Source organism: Bombina bombina, chromosome 3 (genome assembly GCF_027579735.1).
Source record: "Bombina bombina isolate aBomBom1 chromosome 3, aBomBom1.pri, whole genome shotgun sequence".
NCBI lineage: Eukaryota > Metazoa > Chordata > Amphibia > Anura > Bombinatoridae > Bombina > Bombina bombina.
In genome coordinates, this window is record NC_069501.1 from 173833365 (window position 1) to 173858506 (window position 25142).

The 25142-nt window shown below is 37.2% G+C and overlaps 1 protein-coding gene across 2 annotated transcripts in view; it reads right to left on the reverse strand.

The window, feature by feature from the left end:
- POU1F1 (POU class 1 homeobox 1) overlaps window positions 1-25142 on the reverse strand; it is a 91983-nt gene that overhangs the window by 28680 nt on the left and 38161 nt on the right. Inside the window, exon 2 of one of the 2 annotated variants that reach the window (XM_053704563.1) lies at window positions 17708-17845. In XM_053704563.1, coding sequence (XP_053560538.1) covers window positions 17708-17845 — 138 coding nt within the window. The remainder of the gene's footprint in view (window positions 1-17707; window positions 17846-25142) is intronic. The other variant, XM_053704564.1, reaches the window with a different exon arrangement.

Below are 25142 nucleotides of genomic sequence, written 5' to 3' on the forward strand. Positions count from 1 at the left end.
TCCACTTCGTGGGCTTTTAAGAATGAAGCTTCAGTTGATCAGATTTGCAAAGCAGCAACTTGGTCCTCTTTGCAAACATTTACTAAATTCTACCATTTTGATGTATTTGCTTCTTCAGAAGCAGTTTTTGGTAGAAAAGTTCTTCCGGCAGCTGTTTCAGTTTGATTCTTCTGCTTTTGATTTAAGTTTTTTTCTTTCAAATATGAAATAAACTTATTTTTTTGGGTTGTGGACTAATGTTTTCAGCAGATTATGGCTGTTTTTATTTTTATTCCCTCCCTCTCTAGTGACTCTTGAGTGGAAGACTCCACATCTTGGGTATTGATATCCCATATGTCACTAGCTCATGGACTCTTTCCAATTACATGAAAGAAAACATAATTTATGTAAGAACTTACCTGATAAATTAATTTCTTTCATATTGGCAAGAGTCCATGAGGCCCACCCTTTTTATGGTGGTTATGATTTTTTGTATAAAGCACAATTATTTCCAAATTTCCTTTGTTGATGCTTTCTACTCCTTTCTTTATCACCCCACTGCTTGGCTATTCGTTAAACTGAATTGTGGGTGTGGTGAGGGGTGTATTTATAGGCATTTTGAGGTTTGGGAAACTTTGCCCCTCCTGGTAGCTCATGGACTCTTGCCAATATGAAAGAAATGAATTTATCAGGTAAGTTCTTACATAAATTATGTTTTTTAACATTTTGAGTACATTTATATTGCAAAAATGTTAATTAAGTCATTCTTTTTTCAAATATTGTACTTTGTGTTCTGACTAAAGTGTCCCTTTAAAGTGCCAGTAAACCTAAAAAATAATGTTATGTAATTCTGCACATAGTGCAGAATTATATAACCTTATATGAGTGCTAGCTGTCCAGGAGCGAGCTGCATTGAGTGTAATGGCGCAGTCGGGCCGGGCTGTTACTAGACAGCTGGCCAGATGTGCTCTGAGGGAAAACCAGACCCGCTCAGTAGAGTACAGAGAGCGGGTCTGGAAAACCCTCTTTTTTTTTATAAAAGTTCACCGGATATATTATGTTCTATAAAGCTATCACTCATATAATGTTATATAATTCTGCACTATGTGCAGAATTATATAACATTATTTTTTAGGTTTACTGGCCCTTTAAGTCTAAAAAATTTGGATTTTCCAGTACTAAAAACTGAAAAGGAAAAAACCCACATGGCAGGCATCATAAGCCTAACCTTGTCACATACATCTCCCTAATTTGCAGTTTGTTATCTTAATTTCTGCCAAAGTCCAGTCTTCTCCACATAAAGTCCGGATTGGCTCCTCTACAGGGAGTGCAGAATTATTAGGCAAGTTGTATTTTTGAGGATTAATTTTATTATTGAACAACAACCATGTTCTCAATGAACCCAAAAAACTCATTAATATCAAAGCTGAATAGTTTTGGAAGTAGTTTTTAGTTTGTTTTTAGTTATAGCTATTTTAGGGGGATATCTGTGTGTGCAGGTGACTATTACTGTGCATAATTATTAGGCAACTTAACAAAAAACAAATATATACCCATTTCAATTATTTATTTTTACCAGTGAAACCAATATAACATCTCAACATTCACAAATATACATTTCTGACATTCAAAAACAAAACAAAAACAAATCAGTAACCAATATAGCCACCTTTCTTTGCAAGGACACTCAAAAGCCTGCCATCCATGGATTCTGTCAGTGTTTTGATCTGTTCACCATCAACATTGCGTGCAGCAGCAACCACAGCCTCCCAGACACTGTTCAGAGAGGTGTACTGTTTTCCCTCCTTGTAAATCTCACATTTGATGATGGACCACAGGTTCTCAATGGGGTTCAGATCAGGTGAACAAGGAGGCCATGTCATTAGATTTTCTTCTTTTATACCCTTTCTTGCCAGCCACGCTGTGGAGTACTTGGACCCGTGTGATGGAGCATTGTCCTGCATGAAAATCATGTTTTTCTTGAAGGATGCAGACTTCTTCCTGTACCACTGCTTGAAGAAGGTGTCTTCCAGAAACTGGCAGTAGGACTGGGAGTTAAGCTTGACTCCATCCTCAACCCGAAAAGCCCCCACAAGCTCATCTTTGATGATACCAGCCCAAACCAGTACTCCACCTCCACCTTGCTGGCGTCTGAGTCGGACTGGAGCTCTCTTCCCTTTACCAATCCAGCCACGGGCCCATCCATCTGGCCCATCAAGACTCACTCTCATTTCATCAGTCCATAAAACCTTAGAAAAATCAGTCTTGAGATATTTCTTGGCCCAGTCTTGACGTTTCAGCTTGTTTGTCTTGTTCAGTGGTGGTCGTCTTTCAGCCTTTCTTACCTTGGCCATGTCTCTGAGTATTGCACACCTTGTGCTTTTGGGCACTCCAGTGATGTTGCAGCTCTGAAATATGGCCAAACTGGTGGCAAGTGGCATCTTGGCAGCTGCACGCTTGACTTTTCTCAGTTCATGGGCAGTTATTTTGCGCCTTGGTTTTTCCACACGCTTCTTGCGACCCTGTTGACTATTTTGAATGAAATGCTTGATTGTTCGATGATCACGCTTCAGAAGCTTTGCAATTTTAAGAGTGCTGCATCCCTCTGCAAGATATCTCACTATTTTTGACTTTTCTGAGCCTGTCAAGTCCTTCTTTTGACCCATTTTGCCAAAGGAAAGGAAGTTGCCTAATAATTATGCACACCTGATATAGGGTGTTGATGTCATTTGACCACACCCCTTCTCATTACAGAGATGCACATCACCTAATATGCTTAATTGGTAGTAGGCTTTCGAGCCTATACAGCTTGGAGTAAGACAACATGCATAAAGAGGATGATGTGGTCAAAATACTCATTTGCCTAATAATTCTGCACTCCCTGTATATAAAGAAAGTGATAGGTGGAGTTACTCTGATACTTTAATTTACTACTGATTTGCTAATTTTCTGGAACACAGAAAATAATAAAAAACTGTGTTTACTTTGCATTGTTACCTGTAATTTTTTTTTGCTAATTATACTTTGGCAGATAACAAATAAGCTCAGAGTGCTAAAAATGTGTTTATTCTAAATTTCCTGACGTTCAGGTACTTGTGCATGTTATTCTTGTTTCTTTCATGTAATTAGCAAGAGTCCATGAGCTAGTGACGTATGGGGATATACATTCCTACCAGGAGGGGCAAAGTTTCCCAAACCTCAAAATGCCTATAAATACACCCCTCACCACACCCACAAATTAGTTTTACAATCTTTGCCTCCTATGGAGGTGGTTAAGTAAGTTTGTGCTAGATTCTACGTTAATATGCGCTCCGCAGCAGGTTGGAGCCCGGTTTTCCTCTCAGCGTGCAGTGAATGTCAGAGGGATGTGAGGAGAGTATTGCCTATTTGAATTCAATGATCTCCTTCTACGGGGTCTATTTCATAGGTTCTCTGTTATCGGTCGTAGAGATTCATCTCTTACCTCCCTTTTCAGATCGACGATATACTCTTATATATACCATTACCTCTACTGATTCTCGTTTCAGTACTGGTTTGGCTTTCTACTACATGTAGATGAGTGTCCTGGGGTAAGTAAGTCTTATTTTCTGTGACACTCTAAGCTATGGTTGGGCACTTTTATATAAAGTTCTAAATATATGTATTCAAACATTTATTTGCCTTGACTCAGGATGTTCAACGTTCCTTATTTCAGACAGTCAGTTTCATATTTGGGATAATGCATATGAATAAATCAATTTTTTCTTACCTTAAAATTTGACTTTTTCCCTGTGGGCTGTTAGGCTCGCGGGGGCTGAAAATTTTTTCTGTTTTCGGCGTCATACGTGTCGCTGGAAGTTGCATCATTTTTGACGTTTTTTGCGCCAAAAGTGTCGGCGTTCCGGATGTGGCGTCATTTTTGGCGCCAAATAATGTGGGCATCTTTTTTGGCGCTAAAAAATATGGGCGTCACTATTGTCTCCACATTATTTAAGTCTCATTATTTATTGCTTCTGGTTGCTAGAAGCTTGTTCACTGGCATTTTTTCCCATTCCTGAAACTGTCATTTAAGGAATTTGATCAATTTTGCTTTATATGTTGTTTTTTCTATTACATATTGCAAGATGTCCCAGATTGACACTGAGTCAGAAGATACTTCTGGAAAATCGCTGCCTGGTGCTGGATCTACCAAAGTTAAGTGTATCTGCTGTAAACTTGTGGTATCTGTTCCTCCAGCTGTTGTTTGTACTGAATGTCATGACAAACTTGTTAATGCAGATAATATTTCCTTTAGTAATGTTACATTACCTGTTGCTGTTCCGTCAACATCTAATACTCAGAGTGTTCCTGATAACATAAGAGATTTTGTTTCTAAATCCATTAAGAAGGCTATGTCTGTTATTCCTCCTTCTAGTAAACGTAAAAAGTCTTTTAAAACTTTTCATTTTTCAGATGAATTTTTAAATGAACATCATCATTCTGATTCTGATAATGGTTCTTCTGGTTCAGAGGATTCTGTCTCAGAGGTTGATGCTGATAAATCTTCATATTTATTTAAAATGGAATTTATTCGTTCTTTACTTAAAGAAGTCTTAATTGCATTAGAAATAGAGGATTCTGGTCCTCTTGATACTAAATCTAAACGTTTAAATAAGGTTTTTAAATCTCCTGTAGTTATTCCAGAAGTTTTTCCTTTCCCTGATGCTATTTCTGAAGTAATTTCCAGGGAATGGAATAATTTGGGTAATTCATTTACTCCTTCTAAACGTTTTAAGCAATTATATCCTGTGCCATCTGACAGATTAGAGTTTTGGGACAAAATCCCTAAGGTTGATGGGGCTGTCTCTACTCTTGCTAAGCGTACTACTATTCCTACGGCAGATAGTACTTCCTTTAAGGATCCTTTAGATAGGAAAATTGAATCCTTTCTAAGAAAAGCTTACTTGTGTTCAGGTAATCTTCTTAGACCTGCTATATCTTTAGCGGATGTTGCTGCAGCTTCAACTTTTTGGTTAGAAGCTTTAGCGCAACAAGTAACAGATCATAATTCTCATAGCATTATTAATCTTCTTCAACATGCTAATAATTTTATTTGTGATGCCATCTTTGATATCATTAGAGTTGATGTCAGGTATATGTCTCTAGCTATTTTAGCTAGAAGAGCTTTATGGCTTAAAACTTGGAATGCTGATATGTCTTCTAAGTCTACTTTGCTTTCCCTTTCTTTCCAGGGTAATAAATTATTTGGTTCTCAGTTGGATTCTATTATCTCAACTGTTACTGGAGGGAAAGGAACTTTTTTACCACAGGATAAAAAATCTAAAGGTAAATTTAGGTCTAATAATCGTTTTCGTTCCTTTCGTCACAATAAGGAACAATAGCCTGATCCTTCATCCACAGGAGCGGTATCAGTTTGGAAACCATCTCCAGTCTGGAATAAATCCAAGCCTTTTAGAAAATCAAAGCCAGCTCCTAAGTCCACATGAAGGTGCGGCCCTTATTCCAGCTCAGCTGGTAGGGGGCAGATTACGTTTTTTCAAAGAAATTTGGATCAATTCCATTCACAATCTTTGGATTCAGAACATTGTTTCAGAAGGGTACAGAATTGGCTTCAAGATAAGGCCTCCTGCAAAGAGATTTTTTCTTTCCCGTGTCCCAGTAAACCCAGCGAAGGCTCGAGCATTTCTGAAATGTGTTTCAGATCTAGAGTTGGCTGGAGTAATTATGCCAGTTCCAGTTCTGGAACAGGGGCTGGGGTTTTATTCAAATCTCTTCATTGTACCAAAGAAGGAGAATTCCTTCAGACCAGTTCTGGATCTAAAAATATTGAATCGTTATGTAAGGATACCAACATTCAAAATGGTAACTGTAAGGACTATCCTGCCTTTTGTTCAACAAGGGCATTATATGTCCACAATAGATTTACAGGATGCATATCTGCATATTCCGATTCATCCAGATCACTATCAGTTTCTGAGATTCTCTTTCCTAGACAAGCATTACCAGTTTGTGGCTCTACCGTTTGGCCTAGCAACAGCTCCAAGAATTTTTACAAAGGTTCTCGGTGCCCTTCTGTCTGTAATCAGAGAACAGGGTATTGTGGTATTTCCTTATTTGGACGATATCTTGGTACTTGCTCAGTCTTCACATTTAGCAGAATCTCATACGAATCGACTTGTGTTGTTTCTTCAAGATCATGGTTGGAGGATCAATTTACCAAAAAGTTCATTGATTCCTCAGACAAAGGTAACCTTTTTAGGTTTCCAGATAGATTCAGTGTCCATGACTCTGACAGACAAGAGACGTCTGAAATTGATCTCAGCTTGTCGAAACCTTCAGTCACAATCATTCCCTTCGGTAGCCTTATGCATGGAAATTCTAGGTCTTCTGACTGCTGCATCGGACACGATCCCCTTTGCTCGTTTTCACATGCGACCTCTTCAGCTCTGTATGCTGAACCAGTGGTGCAGGGATTACACAAAGATATCTCAATTAATATCTTTAAAACCGATTGTACGACACTCTCTGACGTGGTGGACAGATCACCATCGTTTAGTTCAGGGGGCTTCTTTTGTTCTTCCGACCTGGACTGTAATTTCAACAGATGCAAGTCTGACAGGTTGGGGAGCTGTTTGGGGGTCTCTGACAGCACAAGGGGTTTAGGAATCTCAGGAGGTGAGATTATCGATCAATATTTTGGAACTCCGTGCAATTTTCAGAGCTCTTCAGTCATGGCCTCTTCTAAAGAGAGAATCGTTCATTTGTTTTCAGACAGACAATGTCACAACTGTGGCATACATCAATCATCAAGGAGGGACTCACAGTCCTCTGGCTATGAAAGAAGTATCTCGAATACTAGTATGGGTGGAATCCAGCTCCTGTCTAATTTCTGCGGTTCATATCCCAGGTATAGACAATTGGGAAGCGGATTATCTCAGTCGCCAAACGTTACATCCGGGCGAATGGTCTCTTCACCCAGAGGTATTTCTTCAGATTGTTCAAATGTGGGGACTTCCAGAAATAGATCTGATGGCTTCTCATCTAAACAAGAAACTTCCCAGGTATCTGTCCAGATCCAGGGATCCTCAGGTGGAAGCAGTGGATGCATTGTCACTTCCTTGGAAGTATCATCCTGCCTATATCTTTCCGCCTCTAGTTCTTCTTCCAAGAGTAATCTCCAAGATTCTGAAGGAATGCTCGTTTGTTCTGCTGGTGGCTCCAGCATGGCCTCACAGGTTTTGGTATGCGGATCTTGTCCGGATGGCCTCTTGCCAACCATGGACTCTTCCGTTAAGACCAGACCTTCTGTCACAAGGTCCTTTTTTCCATCAGGATCTCAAATCCTTAAATTTAAAGGTATGGAGATTGAACGCTTGATTCTTAGTCAAAGAGGTTTCTCTGACTCTGTGATTAGTACTATGTTACAGGCTCGTAAATCTGTATCTAGAAAGATATATTATCGAGTTTGGAACACTTACATTTCTTGGTGTCTTTCTCATCATTTTTCCTGGCATTCTTTTAGAATTCTGAGAATTCTACAGATTCTTCAGGATGGTTTGGATAAAGGTTTGTCTGCAAGTTCCTTGAAAGGACAAATCTCTGCTCTTTCTGTTCTTTTTCACAGAAAGATTGCTAATCTTCCTGATATTCATTGTTTTGTGCAAGCTTTGGTTCGTATAAAGCCTGTCATTAAGTCAATTTCTCCTCCTTGGAGTTTGAATTTGGTTCTGGGGGCTCTTCAAGCTCCTCCGTTTGAACCTATGCATTCATTGGACATTAAATTACTTTCTTGGAAAGTTTTGTTTCTTTTGGCCATCTCTTCTGCTAGAAGAGTTTCTGAATTATCTGCTCTTTCTTGTGAGTCTCCTTTTCTGATTTTTCATCAGGATAAGGTGGTGTTGCGAACTTCTTTTCAATTTTTACCTAAGGTTGTGAATTCTAACAACATTAGTAGAGAAATTGTGGTTCCTTCATTGTGTCCTAATCCTAAGTATTCTAAGGAGAGATCATTGCATTCTTTGGATGTAGTTAGAGCTTTGAAATATTATGTTGAAGCTACTAAGAATTTCCGAAAGACTTCTAGTCTATTTGTTATCTTTTCCGGTTCTAGGAAAGGTCAGAAGGCCTCTGCCATTTTTATGGCATCTTGGTTGAAATCTTTAATTCATCATGCTTATGTCGAGTCGGGTAAAACTCCACCTCAAAGGATTACAGCTCATTCTACTAGGTCAGTATCTACTTCCTGGGCGTTTAGGAATGAAGCTTCGGTTGATCAGATTTGCAAAGCAGCAACTTGGTCTTCTTTGCATACTTTTACTAAATTCTACCATTTTGATGTGTTTTCTTCTTCTGAAGCTGTTTTTGGTAGAAAATTATGTTTTTGTTAGGAATAAATGTTCTCACAAAATGCACACCTAGAATAACAAAAGAACAAAAATGGCCTATAATACATTTCTTGAGGAAACCTTTACTTGAATTTGATTTCTGGGCCTGTAAACTCATATAGCTTGTTAGCATCACTGCTTTTGCTTCTAAGTCACAGTGTTATTTTTAAGCACGCTTCTCCTTTGCCTCCCTGAACTGACCTTGGGCTGACGGTTTAAGTTCTGAAACACAATTTCCAAACATAATTTTCAATATTTTTAGCAATTTACCCACAGCCATTATTTAAAACACGTTTCTGCAGAACAGAAACAAAAAAAAAAAAATTACACACACACAATCTGAAATACAATTAAGCATTTGTATTTGTATTCTATGCATACTATATATCAGCCATTTAGCTACATACAAATCACTTGAAAACTCTGGTAAGTAATTTACTATCACCGAGATTACACAGGGGTGTGTTGCTAACGCTTTGTTTCAGCTCACCGCTCACCTAACGTAACGCTGGTATTACAGGTTTTTTAACCCCGGCGTTAGGCCCAAAAAGGTGAGCGTAGAGCAGAATTTATCTCCACATCTCACCTCAATACCAGCACTGCTTACAGTAGTGGTAAGCTGGCTAAACGTACTCCTGCACGATTTCCCCATAGGAATCAATGCGGCTGATTTGGCTAAAAAAAAAAATAACACCTGCAAAAAAGCAGCGTTCAGCTTCTAACGCAGCCCCATTGATTCCTATGGGGAAATAAAAGTTATGTCTACACCTAACACCCTAACATGAACCCCAAGTCTAAATACCCCTAATCTTACACTTATTAACCCCTAATCTGCCGCCCCCTACATCGCCGCCACCTGCATTATATTATTAACCCCTAATCTGCCGCTCCGTCCCGCCACCACCTACATTATACTTATGAACCCCTAATCTGCTGCCCCCAACATCGCCAACACCTACATTATATTTATTAACCCCTAATCTGCCACCCCCAATGTCGCCGCAAACTAACTAAATTTATTAACCCCTAATCTGCCGCCCCCAACGTCGCCGCCACTATAATAACGTTATTAACCCCTAAATCTAAGTCTAACCCTAAGTCTAACTCCCCCCAACTTAAATATATTTTAAATAAAACAAATAAAATAACTACAATTAAATAAATTATTCCTATTTAAAACTAAATACTTACCTATAAAATAAACCCTAAGATAGCTACAATATAACTAATAGTTACATTGTATCTATTTTAGGATTTATATTTATTTTACAGGCAACTTTGTTTTTATTTTAACTAGTTAGAATAGTTATTAAATAGTTATTAACTATTTAATAACTACCTAGTTAAAATAAAGACAAATTTACCTGTAAAATAAACCCTAACCTAAGTTACAATTACACCTAACACTACACTATCATTAAATTAATTACCTAACTTAAAATAAATTAACTACAATTAACTACAATTAAATAAAATAAACTAAAGTACGGAAAAAAACACACACTAAATTACAGAAAAAAATAAAATAATTACAAGAATTTTAAACTAATTACACCTAATCTAATCCCCCTAATAAAATAAAAAAGCCCCCCAAAATAATAAAAATCCCTACCCTACACTAAATTACAAATAGCCCTTAAAAGGGCCTTTTGCGGGGCATTGCCCCAAAGTAATCAGCTCTATTACCTGTAAAAGAAAATACAATACCCCCCAACATTAAAACCCACCAACCACACACCCAACCCTACTCTGAAACCCACCCAATCCCCCCTTAATAAAACCTAACACTTCCCCCTTGAAGATCACCCTACCGTGAGATGTCTTCACCCAGCCGGGCACAAGTGTTCCTCCAGAGGGGCAGAAGTCTTCATCCAATCCGGGCAGAAGAGGTCCTCCAGACAGCCAGCAGTCTTCATCCAGGCGGCATTTTCTATCTTCATCCATCCGGAGCGGGTCCATCTTGAAACCTGCCGACGCGGAGAATCCATCCAGACCGACGACTACACGACGAATGACGGTTCCTTTAAATGACGTCATCCAAGATGGCGTCCCTTGAATTCCAATTGGCTGATAGGATTCTATCAGCCAATCGGAATTAAGGTAGGAAAAATCCTATTGGCTGATCCAATCAGCCAATAGGATTGAAGTTCAATCCTATTGGCTGATCCAATCAGCCAATAGGATTGAGCTCGCATTCTATTGGCTCTTCCAATCAGCCAATAGAATGCGAGCTCAATCCTATTGGCTGATTGGATCAGCCAATAGGATTTTTCCTACCTTAATGCCGATTGGCTGATAGAATCCTATCAGCCAATCAGAATGTAAGGGACGCCATCTTGGATGACGTCATTTAAATGAACCGTCATTCGTCGTGTAGTCGTCGGTCTGGATGGATGCTCCACGTTAGCTGGCTTCAAGATGGACCAGCTCTGCTCCGGATGGATGAAGATAGAAGATGCCGCCTGGATGAAGACTTCTGGCCGTCTGGAGGACCTCTTCTGCCCGGATCGGATGAAGACTTCTGCCCCTCTGGAGGACCACTTGTGCCCGGCTGGGTGAAGTTGTCTCACGGTAGGGTGATCTTCAAGGGGGTAGTGTTAGGTTTTATTAAGGGGGGATTGGATGGGTTTTAGAGTATAGTTTGGTGTGTGGGTGGTGGGTTTTAATGTTGGGGGGTATTGTATTTTTTTTACAGGTAATAGAGCTGATTACTTTGGGGCAATGCCCCGCAAAAGGCCCTTTTAAGGGCTATTTGTAATTTAGTGTAGGGTAGGGATTTTTATTATTTTGGGGGGCTTTTTTATTTTATTAGGGGGATTAGATTAGGTGTAATTAGTTTAAAATTCTTGTAATTATTTTATTTTTTTCTGTAATTTAGTGTGTTTTTTTTCCCGTACTTTAGTTTATTTTATTTTATTGTAGTTAATTGTAGTTAATTTATTTTGATTTAGGTAATTATTTTAATGATAGTGTAGTGTTAGGTGTAATTGTAATTTAGGTTAGGATTTATTTTAAGGTGCTTTTTAAGGCTAACGCAAGACTCGTAATCTCGCCGTATGTTCCTTGTCTGCTCTAAGTAAGTACTTTGTAGGATGTAGCTAGGTTAGACAATCTGCAGCATTTTGAAGCATACTTAGGTTACAGACTTTGAGCTCTAGTTTGTCCCTGGAGCTTGTAGCAAGCACAGTTTTAGGGTTTATTTCCATAGCAATAATAAGCAAAACAATACATGAATGTACATATATTAGTAATTGAATTAAATTTAATTTGTGGGGGGGGGGGGTCATATGTCACTTTAAGCTGTTTTATTGTGTAGCTTTAGAAACATATACTATTTTGCAATCTGATTTTTTTTTTTTTTTTTTACCAAATGGGTAGTTATAGCCTAGCTGTTAAGTAATTTAGTTAAGTAAAATAGGAGATATAAGGCTTCAAAGTCAAATTCTAGAAATTAAGCTTGTAAGAGTGTACTAATCTGAAAAGCAGTGGCGGTTCTAGACAAATTTTACTGGGGGGGCCAAGGTGGGGCCAGTGTTTAATCAGAGGGGCACAAAAAAAAAACGAAACAAATTATATTGTTCTGCCTGGGTCCGAGAACAAAATTACCCCCCTCTTCCCAAACACACTTCTAACTGTTTAACTCCAACCATAACACTACATCAAATTATTATAAATGCAAAATAGAACATGGATATATAAACATGCCTAATAACACAGACCTCCAAACACATACTAACATAGAAACCTATCTGTGATATTCCCAAGGCATGCAGTGAGCTGACAACCCCAGGGTTTACTGTAAACAGGCACTGAGAAATCACATTGTAAGTGGCACACTCAAGGATTTGACACTCAGACAGGCTGGGTTGATTAAACAAGTAACCAACTGTCTAGCTACTATGCCAACATGGCATTAGAAAGAAACAAGCACTTGGTGAAATGTTTTTTTATTAACTATTTTTGAGGTGATTGGAAAACAAATGTTAATTTGTTTAAAAAATGTAAGACTTGGCTAATTTGTGATTTTATAGCAACACATCAAAAATGTCAAGGTGTTTACTGTCCATTTAGTTGTATGGAGACTAGAATAAAGGACACAAAAACTACTAAGAGTAGACAGCAGGGGCAGAACTACCATTGGTGCAGCAGGTGTAGTGGTACGAGGGCCCAAGTGCTGATAGCCCCTAAGCAGCCAGTCTATACATAGATGTGTGCTGAACCATTACAATCATAAGGCAGGGGAGTCTTTTATTAGTGCAGGTTGCAGGTCTATCTATCAATCCTCCAAATAATTCTAAAGAGCAGCATGTATATTATTAATATTGCTTACTACTGTTAACTTTGGGGGGCCCCAACATTTTTTTGCAGCAGGGACCTCTGTTGAATAGGTCCTCTATTGGTAGGCAGATCAATGGATACAATAGAAAACTTAAAGGGACAGTAAACCTAAAAAATAATGTTATATAATTCTGCACATGGTGCAGAATTATATGACATTATATTAGTGTTATTGTTATAAAACCTTATATTCCCTTTGAATTTTTTTAAAATATGACAGTTTTTCAGACCCGCTCTCTGTTCTCTTCTGAGCGGGTCTGTTTTTATCACACAGCGCATCGGGCCAGCTGTATAGTCACAGCCCGGCCCGACCGCGCCATAGCATTAAGTGAAGCTCGCTCCTGCTGTCAGACAGAGCAGGAGCGAGCTGCACTTAGTTTAAAGTCATTTGGCATACACATACACACACAGGCATACACCAACTATACATACACACACACAAACTATACACATACACACACAGGCATACACCAACATACATACACACACAATCATACACAGATACTATACAGACACATAAACTCAGACACACACTTTACTAAATATTACATTACAATTTAGTAATCATATATATCAACAGTTTGACATATAATCTTGCATTAAAGTTTGTCACAGCTTCCTAATCCTTTCCCCCCTTCTGTCTTCTCCCCAAAAACTAATTGCACAGACTCTCAATTACAGTGACAGGAGTAACAGAGTTTAATTCTTACACTCTGTTGTTGGAACTGACAAGAAGGTTCAGGACCTGACAAATTATTTTACTTTCCACCGAGTAGAAGAGAACTCAACAGAAACATGCCGCATGGGTTGACCTCTCTGTAAATGAATCACTGTCGCACCAGCAAGTCATCAAGCCACTCCCTCACAGTGACGTTTCCTTCACAGTTTTAGTGAATGATGACTCTGATCTCAGACACACACCCCCTTAATAACCTTATCTTAGCTGCTCTGCTTTAGCTACAGCTCACTGGAGAAAACAGCTCTTTATGGGGGATGGGGCAGTATGCTGTTGCTGCAGCCTGCAGGACATAACATAAAGAATAGTCTCTTCCCTGTACAGCACTGAGTTAAAGCAGTTGCATTCAGTATGTAAGCTGCGCTGCTCACTATTTAAAAGAGGACACTGAACCGGGGTATGAGGGGAACAGCTAGTATGTGTTAGTGGCATGCTGCTATCATGGCAGCTACTTACTATAGTAGCTGCCATGTGTGCGAGTGGTCTGGCCAGGTAAGTGTCGCCCCGTGTCAAGTGCCGCATGGGTCCATTGGACGCACTTTGTCCCATGGTTAAGCCAGCTCTGCTGACACAGGAAACGTTATGTGGGACTCAGTCAGTGGGAGAAAACACAGTGACTCAGTGGGAGAAAACACAGTGACACTTCCAAAGTTCACATTAGTGTAAGTTAACTTTCTGGTGTCGTGTTGGTTAAGTTTTACTCCCACTGGGAGTAAAACTTAACCGATACCAGAAACTTACACACTAATGGGAACTTTGGAAGTCACTGTGTTTTGCAAATAATAAAGTGTAGATGTCTGCCCTCTCCTGCCTCTGTGTTCTAGCTGTTAAGTGTTAATAACTTAACGATCTATGTTTTTGTTTTCCTGCTTGGCTTGCTATACTTTCTTTGACACAGACAGTTAGTCCTACCTGAGTTAGGCTCCCCACCGCAGTCAGACCGCATCGATCATTGAGTCTCCAAGCCCGGCTGTCACTCTTACTTTAACTTCTCACGGTCTCACCTAACCGCCTGGCGCTGGGAGATCACGTGCGTGACTCTCTCAAGCCATGTGCCCTAACCCCTAAAACAGACAGGAAAGCCGATCACGTGACTGCTCGGCGGTAAGCCGCCTGTCAAAATATATATATATTTTTAAAGCTACATATTTGGGCAGCAGTGGGAGGCCATGTATATTATTAATGTATATTAATATTTTCAGTCAGCTCAGGGGGGGGCCAGGGACATTTTTACAGGGGCACCGGCCCCTGCAGGAGCCTGTGTAGAACTGCCCCTGCTGAAAAGAGCAGCACCATGTATCATATGACATTTATATATCATAATATCAATACTAATGCAAATTATTATAATGTAATTTGAGATAAACGTTTACTTTTTAAAGTAGTATTTATTTTTTAGAGAATGGAAAAGATTCTGAATATTGTTGTCACCCTAAAACTTTTACATTAAGGAACACATTGTTTGAACATTGTTTGTATCTCTATTTTCTATTTGTTGATGCAGACATTTGACAGCTTTATATAGAATACAGAAAGGTAAAAATGTAGGTAGAAATTTTAACATAAATAAAAATAGGATCATTTGTATGTAGCTAAAGAACCATAGTGTATATATAATAACCAAAAGCCAGTGAAAATCAATAGAATTCTTGAAGTTGAAGAAGCAAAATTTCAAGAAAAAGTTCTAATAAACACTCAACTTCAACTGGCAATATATACATTCAACAGGAACGTAATTTAGGCTTAGGCCTAACATTTATTTAGGATTCTTGGGCATGAGATATCTTAAGCAACAACTACAAGATAAACATTATTTTTTTTCAGAATTCCTAATGAGAAACTCAAAGAAACCTTTTTTTTAATTGCCTCTAAATCAGGTTATTTTTCCATTCCCCCAAAATTATGATTTGTGCTGTAAAATGTTAATTATTCCAAACAAAGGATGATACACATTTGTTTCTGATTCTAAAAGCTTAAATGACTGATATGTTCTAATTAATTTAGCTCCAATTTTAGGACGGCAAGAAGGTTATTTTCAAGACATATACAGTAAGTCATTAACATTGTAGAAGCGGATTACTTGGATACAGACTTTAATAACCAACGTAAAATAAAGGAGAATAGTTACTCAAAATACATTTTTCATAACCAAAATAAAGAAACTGTATATCACAGAAATTGATCTCATAGACTATGGATCTTCAAGGATATGAGATGTTATGCCTGTGATACTAATCCGTAGGTGACTTTTATAAATACCTTGTGTGTTCCCTAATAATTTAGACTTGGAATAGATCATTTTTACGCCACTGTCTACTATTCAAAAAAACAAATATTTACAACTGAGGATAAATATATTTGTACATTTCAAATCTTGATGCTTGAAAAAAAAGTATTAAATAGGTCAACACTCAAAAATATTTCTACCCACTGCTCAAATATACATAAATTCACAAAATAACTTGCCTTGTAAAGTGCTTACTCCATTTACAACGTTGGAAAGAGGCATGCTACATGTCTGTAAAATCCTTGTTTGTGAAATGCTTGCAGTCAGCATTTCTGGGGTTGTTGGTTTAATCCCTAGGAAAAAATAATATGCATAAAACATATATTAACATTCCACAACTTTTAAAACCACAAATATAAAGTCGTGTGCATAAATAGTAACAGGTATCTCTTTTCTCAATATTCCATACTCTTATAAAAAAATATAAAATGAAATCACTACAATCTGAATACATTATTCATACTGTAGATCTCATAGAAATGTTTCATTTAACAAATTATTTTATTACAACTAATATTGTGCTAGATTACAAATGGAGCACAAACATTTTAGCACTGTTGAAAGCTAACACAGCTCCATGTAAATCAATAACGCCCCTATTTTTGCACTGGTATTATAAATTGAAAGTAAAAAGTAATCGCTTTAGAGAAAGACTTAGGCACGCTAACATCTGAAGGTTGTTGCTGTGCAACTTCCTTTCCCAATAGACTTCTATGGGGCATGCAAAAAAGCCATTTCTTTCTTTTGCTCAAGCACTAAACTGAAGGTGAGCTAGGCCAACCGAGCTAAAGCTGAAGATGTGTTAAAAATACTTCAAATACCAATATTTTTGATTTAGAAGATATGGTTCTTTTACTTTTTAATTATATATTTAAAAAATATATACATATATATAATCTGTACATATATTCTATATGAATATAAATGTGTGTATGTATATATAAATATATATATATATATATATATATATATATACTGTGTAGAACGCGACGTCCCTGCACGATTGTGTATAAATGTCCGGTGCTGGTAAGTGCAATGGTGTATATTCTGCCTGTCTGAGGACGAGTTTTTACAACTCGAAAACGTTCACATTAAAGTGGGTATAACAATAAGTCCTTTGGAGTGAGCTCTTTACTTTGGATTATATCTATGTGTATATATATATATATATATAAAATGTTTATTTTTTTTTTGTAAAATATATATCTATTTGATATAGATAGATGTATAGAACAATTGAAGAAAATTATAACGTAAAATATTTACATTAAAGTGATGGTAAACTTTGCATGTTTTGAAATCAAGTTCAGAATCTAAGCAATATTTTACAGGGACTTTAATTGAACACTCATGCCATTCTAATACCCAGCGCTCCGACCAACCACTTCAAAACTCATTGTTTTTGTGAGCTAACAGTTTCAACTGTTCTTCAATCGGCATTCTAGCTACAAAAATAGTGCCATACAACTAGAGTCGGCATTCTAGCTACAAAAAAAGTGTCGTACGACTAGAGTGGTGATTGGTGACAGTTCAAACTGTTACTTCACAAAAAGAAATTAATAGTTTAGAAGTGGGCAGCCAGAGCGCGGGGTAATAGAATGGCACGGCTACATTAAAAAGTAAGTTACAGCACCTCTTCATATTCTGGACCTGATTGTAAAACATGTAAGGCTCACCATCACTTTAAATACATAGTAAAATACATTATTAAATATTGAAAATTATTCAAAATGATTTTACAAGTTTTAAGGTATTTGAGTGTAAAGGGCTCCAAATTAGCATATATATGTACATATATGTATATACATGTGCATAAATGTATGTATATACTTAAATACATATATAAACACATACATACACATGTACAGTGTATACATATATGTACACACATACACACACACACACACACATATATATATATATATATATATATATATATATATATATATATATATATAAACCCATTTAAATAATCAAAAATAATTATTATATAATGTGACTTACCTGTCATTACGCCATAGGCTGATTGCTGGTTTCCATAGTGACAAGATGGGTTTGGGTAATGGAGCCCTTCAGGTTCATATTTCCCATTAGGCAGAGAGAATAATTTAGGCATTTGGACCAAAGACAAAACAGACGGGACTGGTAAGAAAATGTACGTGGATTCAAGATACATTCTTAATAATATGTCATTTTTCTTCACACTTCTATAAATGCTCCTCTACAACATATCAACATATGTGAAATATTTGGTGGGGTTAGACTGTCTAGCTGGTAGGGAATCGGGCACACCTGAAGTAAACTTTATCCCAAAGTTTAAAGAGTTACAGATAGTTGTGGTAGGTGGCGCAAACCAAGTTGCTATTCCCAGTGGGTCTTACTGTAAATAAGTGTAAAATTAGTGGACTCTGTGTATTATAAATGTTTTAATAAGTCCTAGTTTTATATTCTCTTTTGGAAAAATGGATGTCGAAACTTGTTTAGGTAATAAATATGATCCTTTATTTAAATATGGTAAGTTTACCCAATATAGGTGATGCTAAAAGTACACATTAAACAGAGATTTATACAAATTCCTTTAAATTTTAAAATGACACCGGTGTCTATATGTATAAAATTGTACAAAATATGTAAAAAATATTAAAAATATGCAATTTACACAGTCTTTTGTTTCTCACAAGTTATGTTTTCTAACAAAATATTTGATACCTTGGTAAATACAATTTTATAACTGATAAAACAATAGTTGATGTATAGTTCATATAGGATACTTTGTTTCTAGTTCAGATTTGCAATTGAGATCTTATCTTAGGCATCAATATATTTCATATATAGAGGTATGGTTTGTGCGATTTTTATCACACTGTGATATATGTATACAAATTAGTACCTTGAAGTGTATCTGTTTGATACCACTTATATGAGAAAATTGCGGTTAAGTAAACGCCGCTATGCCAATGATTTTTCTTTCCTTGCTTGGGTTTCAAGAACAAGCAGGCGGTAATCTTATATGAGCCGCTGGCGGTTAAATAAATGCCACTTTGGTTTCCTCTTTTTAGGTGAGCTTATCTGTTTGCTGGGAAGATATTCGGGTTTTGCTTGTATATAGGTGCTTGTGTGATTCCCGTGGCCGCTCTGTTGCCTTTTCCTTTGTCGGTCAGTGACCGATCGAGCTCCTTAGGGTTTCCTGGTATGACCTTTGGTGCGGTTGTGTGCTAACCGTTTGCTGGTGATTCTTAAGCTGCTCCGGTTTTTCTAATCTGTGTCTTGTAAGTCGGTCAGTGACCGATCACGATGTTGTGGTTGTGGGATAACCGTCTGATTACCAGCTATACCCATTTGAAAAATTTAAGTTCCTACCCAGCGGCGTATATTTAACCGCACTGATCATCAATAACTACATCGATAACTAGAAGTAACTTTCTACTTATCCTCAAAACTACACTACAGCATTCCGATCGGTCACTGACCGACATCCAAAAACCTGGGAACAGCAGACCGGAGAGGCACACAAAAATTCAACATCAGACGGTTATCCCACAACCACAACATCGTGATCGTCACTGACCGACTTACAAGACACCGATTAGAAAAACCGGAGCAGCTTAAGAATCACCAGCAAACGGTTAGCACACAACCGCACCAAAGATCATACCAGGAAACTTTAAGGAGCTCGATCGGTCACTGACCGACAAAGGAAAAGGTAACAGAGCGGCCACGGGAACCACACACGCACCTATATACAAGCGAAACCCGAATATCTTAACAGCAAACAGATAAGCTCACCTAAAAAGAGGAAACCAAAGTGGCATTTATTTAACCGCCAGCGGTTCATATAAGATTACCGCCTGCTTGTTCTTGAAACCCAAGCAAGGAAAGAAAAATCATTGGCATAGCGGCGTTTACTTAACCGCAATTTTCTCATATAAGTGGTATCAAACAGATACACTTCAAGGTACTAATTCGTATACATACAGGGAGTGCAGAATTATTAGGCAAGTTGTATTTTTGAGGATTAATTTTATTATTGAACAACAACCATGTTCTCAATGAACCCAAAAAACTCATTAATATCAAAGCTGAATAGTTTTGGAAGTAGTTTTTAGTTTGTTTTTAGTTATAGCTATTTTAGGGGGATATCTGTGTGTGCAGGTGACTATTACTGTGCATAATTATTAGGCAACTTAACAAAAAACAAATATATACCCATTTCAATTATTTATTTTTACCAGTGAAACCAATATAACATCTCAACATTCACAAATATACATTTCTGACATTCAAAAACAAAACAAAAACAAATCAGTGACCAATATAGCCACCTTTCTTTGCAAGGACACTCAAAAGCCTGCCATCCATGGATTCTGTCAGTGTTTTGATCTGTTCACCATCAACATTGCGTGCAGCAGCAACCACAGCCTCCCAGACACTGTTCAGAGAGGTGTACTGTTTTCCCTACTTGTAAATCTCACATTTGATGATGGACCACAGGTTCTCAATGGGGTTCAGATCAGGTGAACAAAGAGGCCATGATATTAAATTTTCTTCTTTTATACCCTTTCTTGCCAGCCACGCTGTGGAGTACTTGGACGTGTGTGATGGAGCATTGTCCTGCATGAAAATCATGTTTTTCTTGAAGGATGCAAACTTCTTCCTGTACCACTGCTTGAAGGTGGTGTCTTCCAGAAACTGGCAGTAGGACTGGGAGTTGAGCTTGACTCCATCCTCAACTCGAAAAGGCCCCACAAGCTCATCTTTGATGATACCAGCCCAAACCAGTACTCCACCTCCACCTTGCTGGCGTCTGAGTCGGACTGGAGCTCTCTGCCCTTTACCAATCCAGCCACGGGCCCATCCATCTGGCCCATCAAGACTCACTCTCATTTCATCAGTTCATAAAACCTTAGAAAAATCAGTCTTGAGATATTTCTTGGACCAGTCTTGACGTTTCAGCTTGTGTGTCTTGTTCAGTGGTGGTCGTCTTTCAGCCTTTCTTACCTTGGCCATGTCTCTGAGTATTGCACACCTTGTGCTTTTGGGCACTCTAGTGATGTTGCAGCTCTGAAATATGGCCAAACTGGTGGCAAGTGGCATCTTGGCAGCTGCACGCTTGACTTTTCTCAGTTCATGGGCAGTTATTTTGCGCCTTGGTTTTTCCACACGCTTCTTGTGACCCTGTTGACTATTTTGAATGAAACGCTTGATTGCTCGATGATCACGCTTCAGAAGCTTTGCAATTTTAAGAGTGCTGCATCCCTCTGCAAGATATCTCACTATTTTTGACTTTTCTGAGCCTGTCAAGTCCTTCTTTTGACCCATTTTGCCAAAGGAAAGGAAGTTGCCTAATAATTATGCACACCTGATATAGGGTGTTGATGTCATTAGACCACACCCCTTCTCATTACAGAGATGCACATCACCTAATATGCTTAATTGGTAGTAGGCTTTCGAGCCTATACAGCTTGGAGTAAGACAACATGCATAAAGAGGATGATGTGGTCAAAATACTCATTTTCTAATAATTCTGCACTCCCTGTATATCACAGTGTGATAAAAATCGCACAAACCATACCTCTATATATGAAATATATTGATGCCTAAGATAAGATCTCAATTGCAAATCTGAACTAGAAACAAAGTATCCTATATGAACTATACATCAACTATTGTTTTATCAGTTATAAAATTGTATTTACCAAGGTATCAAATATTTTGTTAGAAAACATAACTTGTGAGAAACAAAAGACTGTGTAAATTGCATATTTTTAATATTTTTTACATATTTTGTACAATTTTATACATATAGACACCGGTGTCATTTTAAAATTTAAAGGAATTTGTATAAATCTCTGTTTAATGTGTACTTTTAGCATCACCTATATTGGGTAAACTTACCATATTTAAATAAAGGATCATATTTATTACCTAAACAAGTTTCGACATCCATTTTTCCAAAAGAGAATATAAAACTAGGACTTATTAAAACATTTATAATACACAGAGTCCACTAATTTCACACTTATTTACAGTAAGACCCACTGGGAATAGCAACTTGGTTTGCGCCACCTACCACAACTATCTGTAACATATGTGAAATATACATGCAATATATATTTATTTATTTGTTCTTTGTTCCATAAACTGCAATTTTCTTAGGGATATTCTTGTGCTTAACACATATGTGAAATCATATGAAGGATTGTCCTTTCTTCAGCAATGAATACAACAATGCATTTCCTGTTAGTTTTCAACACATTTAATTTGCTCTTTGTTGTGTATAAGGAACCGTAAATAAAGGGACAGTCAAGCCACAATTAATCTTTCATGATTCAGATAGAACATGCAATTTTAAACAACTTTCTAGTTTAGTTTTATCATCAAATTTGCTTTGTTCTTTTGGTATTCTTTATTGAAATATCAACCTAGGTAGGCTCAAACTGGGTTCTAAGTCATTGAAGGTTGTCTCTTATCTCATTGCATTTTTCACAGTTAGACACTGCTAGTTCATGTGTGCCATACAGATAACATTGTGCTCACTCCTGTGGAGTTATTTATGAGTCAGCACTTATGGGCTAAAATGCAAGTCTGTCAAAAGAACTGAGATAAGGGGGCAGTCTGCAGAGGCTTTGGTTCAAGGTAATCACAGAGGTAAAATGTGTACTAATATAACAGTGTTGGTTATGCAAAACTGGGGGATGGTTAATAAAGGGATCATCTATCGTTTTAAACAATAAAACATTTCAAGTAGACTGTCCCTTTAAAGGGACAGTCAACTCTAAAATTGTTATTGTTTAAAAAGATAGACAAAGCCTTTACTACCCATTTGCCAGCTTTGCACAACCAACATTGTTATATTAATATACTTTATAACATTTAAACCTCTAAATTTCTGCCTGTTTCTAAGTAACTACAGAGAGCCTCTTATCACATGCTTTTTTATTTGCTTTTCATAGCAGGGGACTGCTAGTTCATGTGTGCCATATAGATAACATTGTGCTCACGTCCATTGAGTTATTTAAGAGTCAGCACAACACAGCACTAATTGGCTAAAATGCAAGTCAATAGATAATAAATAAAAAGTCATGTGATCAGGGGGTTGTCAGATAAGGCTTAGATACAAGGTAATCACAGAGGTAAAAAGTACATTAATATAACTGTGTTGGTTATGCAAACTGGGGAATGGGTAATAAAGGGATTATCTACTGTATCTTTTAAAACATTAACATTCTGGTGTAGACTGTCCCTGTATTTTACTTTACAGAATTCCTTTGCATGAAAAATAAGTAATCTGAAATTCAAGAACCTTATAATCAAAAAAGAAAAAAGTATATTCCTTGGTGTTTAGCTTAAAAATGACACCAGAGCTGAGTAAAAAAGAAAACTTTATTGTGAATCCATAAGATAGACGAGTGCTCCTTATAAAAGTTAAAAAATGGGAATAAAAGTTTGACCGGTTTCGGTCTCTGGGACCGTAGTCATAAACTTAAAAGCTACCTGCTGTGCAGGACATTTAAATGGAATGGTATCCTCCTATTGGAGGATCCAAACCACCCATTTTCTTTAACTATTTGTTACTCAGTGCAATCTGAAAGACACATCAAATTAAAGCAATGCATCACATCACATATTTCTTGTGCAGACCTAATACAAACTATGGTCTGTTATTTTGTAGCATTCATCTTGCATATAAATAATTATTACCATGTATACACATAAATGTACTTTTATAAGAAATGTACCAAAAATATTAAACCCAACACTAATTAAAGAAATGGCTATTTATATCTATTAAAGTATACCTGAAATTGGAAGTTAATAAACTATACCAATTAGCTTGTCTACCTATTTATATCCCAACATTGATTAAATATTCACCTAAGGTTAAGTACCAGACAAAGATAAAAAGTGTAATAAACTACTTAATATTGAACTACTTTAGGGAAGCAATCTAGGGGAAAATAATTCAGGTGTTCAAGTCTTAGAATTACTTTGAAAGATTATAGTGTTATAACTAGCCACATAATACATTGGACATTGGAACCAATGATTTCACCTATTCCAATAGTTTATGATGTCAAACTCGGAGTTGAATCCAACAGGCAGCAGGCTACCCAATTTGTGTATCCAGTAGATTTCCTGGCATGCCAAAATCTGGAATTTATCACCCCCACTAGGGGTTTTTTGGATCAATTCAATAGCCTGCCACCTGAAGGAGCCTACTTCGCCATTGTGAACCTCCAAAAAGTGTCTTGACAGGGCAGACATTTAAGCTCCTATTACATACTGCCAGCTATTGTTGAACTGCTCAAACCTGATAAATTATGTTCATTATATACCGCTTGATGTCTGTCTGCATCGCTTTATGTATTTGAGTGTGGAACTGATTGAATTTGGTCTCTATTTGCTAGCTGCTGGTTGCAAAGGTAACGACCCTGTTTATAGCTCCCAGCACCCACCTGATTGACTTTTGGTCCACTATTTTTTGTTTTTTCAAGAACCTTATGTTTATGTTGGAATGTGATCAATAGCTCATTCATTCCTTCCTTCATGATTTTATTTTGTCCAACCAATCATTTGTCTAGCAACCATTTTATTTATTAAACAGCACAAATACAAGACTAGATCCTCTCATCCAGATAGCATTGTGGTCCCAAGTCAGAGCATGGACCGTCTATGAGTGGTGCTACTAATGAATATTTGTTATCCATGACCAGTGTGGGGCTAACCATAACCTTTTGAACTAACAATATCTTATAGCATTTGAATTGCCACTTATATGATTTTAGTGCTTCAAAGCAACATTGTCCCTCTCCATTAAAAAGGGTAAAAATCAATTTGTACATAGGAATCAACCTAGTTTTAAAGGGGACAGTAAACACTGAGACATCAATATAAAATGTTTAGCAATGTGTATTAAAACAATGTTAATACTTTACTTTTATTATTTATTTTGACCCTTTTTGTAATTGAAATATGCATTTGCTGAAAACTGGAAACTCACACTGCAGACTTCAAAAGCCTAACACTGTCACATATATTTCCCTAATTGGCTTCCGAAGAGGTTATTAGATAAGGATCTACAAAACAACAGAGATTTTGCCAACATAATGACAATGGCTAGTTGTGTCTATTGTAGTCACAAGCCCTGACTGGTTTTTCCAAACAAGGCAAGTCATGGGTGGAGTTTAACTATTCAAAAACAATTGCTGCAAACAAGGTGATAATACATTTCAAAAATCTTCAAAGTCAAACGGTATGTTGATTTATTGTAAAGACTGCAGAAAGATTTTGTATTTAAAAGGTGTTTACTGCCAGTTTAAGATATGTTGTTGAAAAGTTATGTTCTCATTGAAACTTATTTTGAGAATGGAAAAGGGTGGCAATACTTGCTCTGTTGCTAAATTTAAAGATCTGTAGTTCCACACATCATATATGAGTT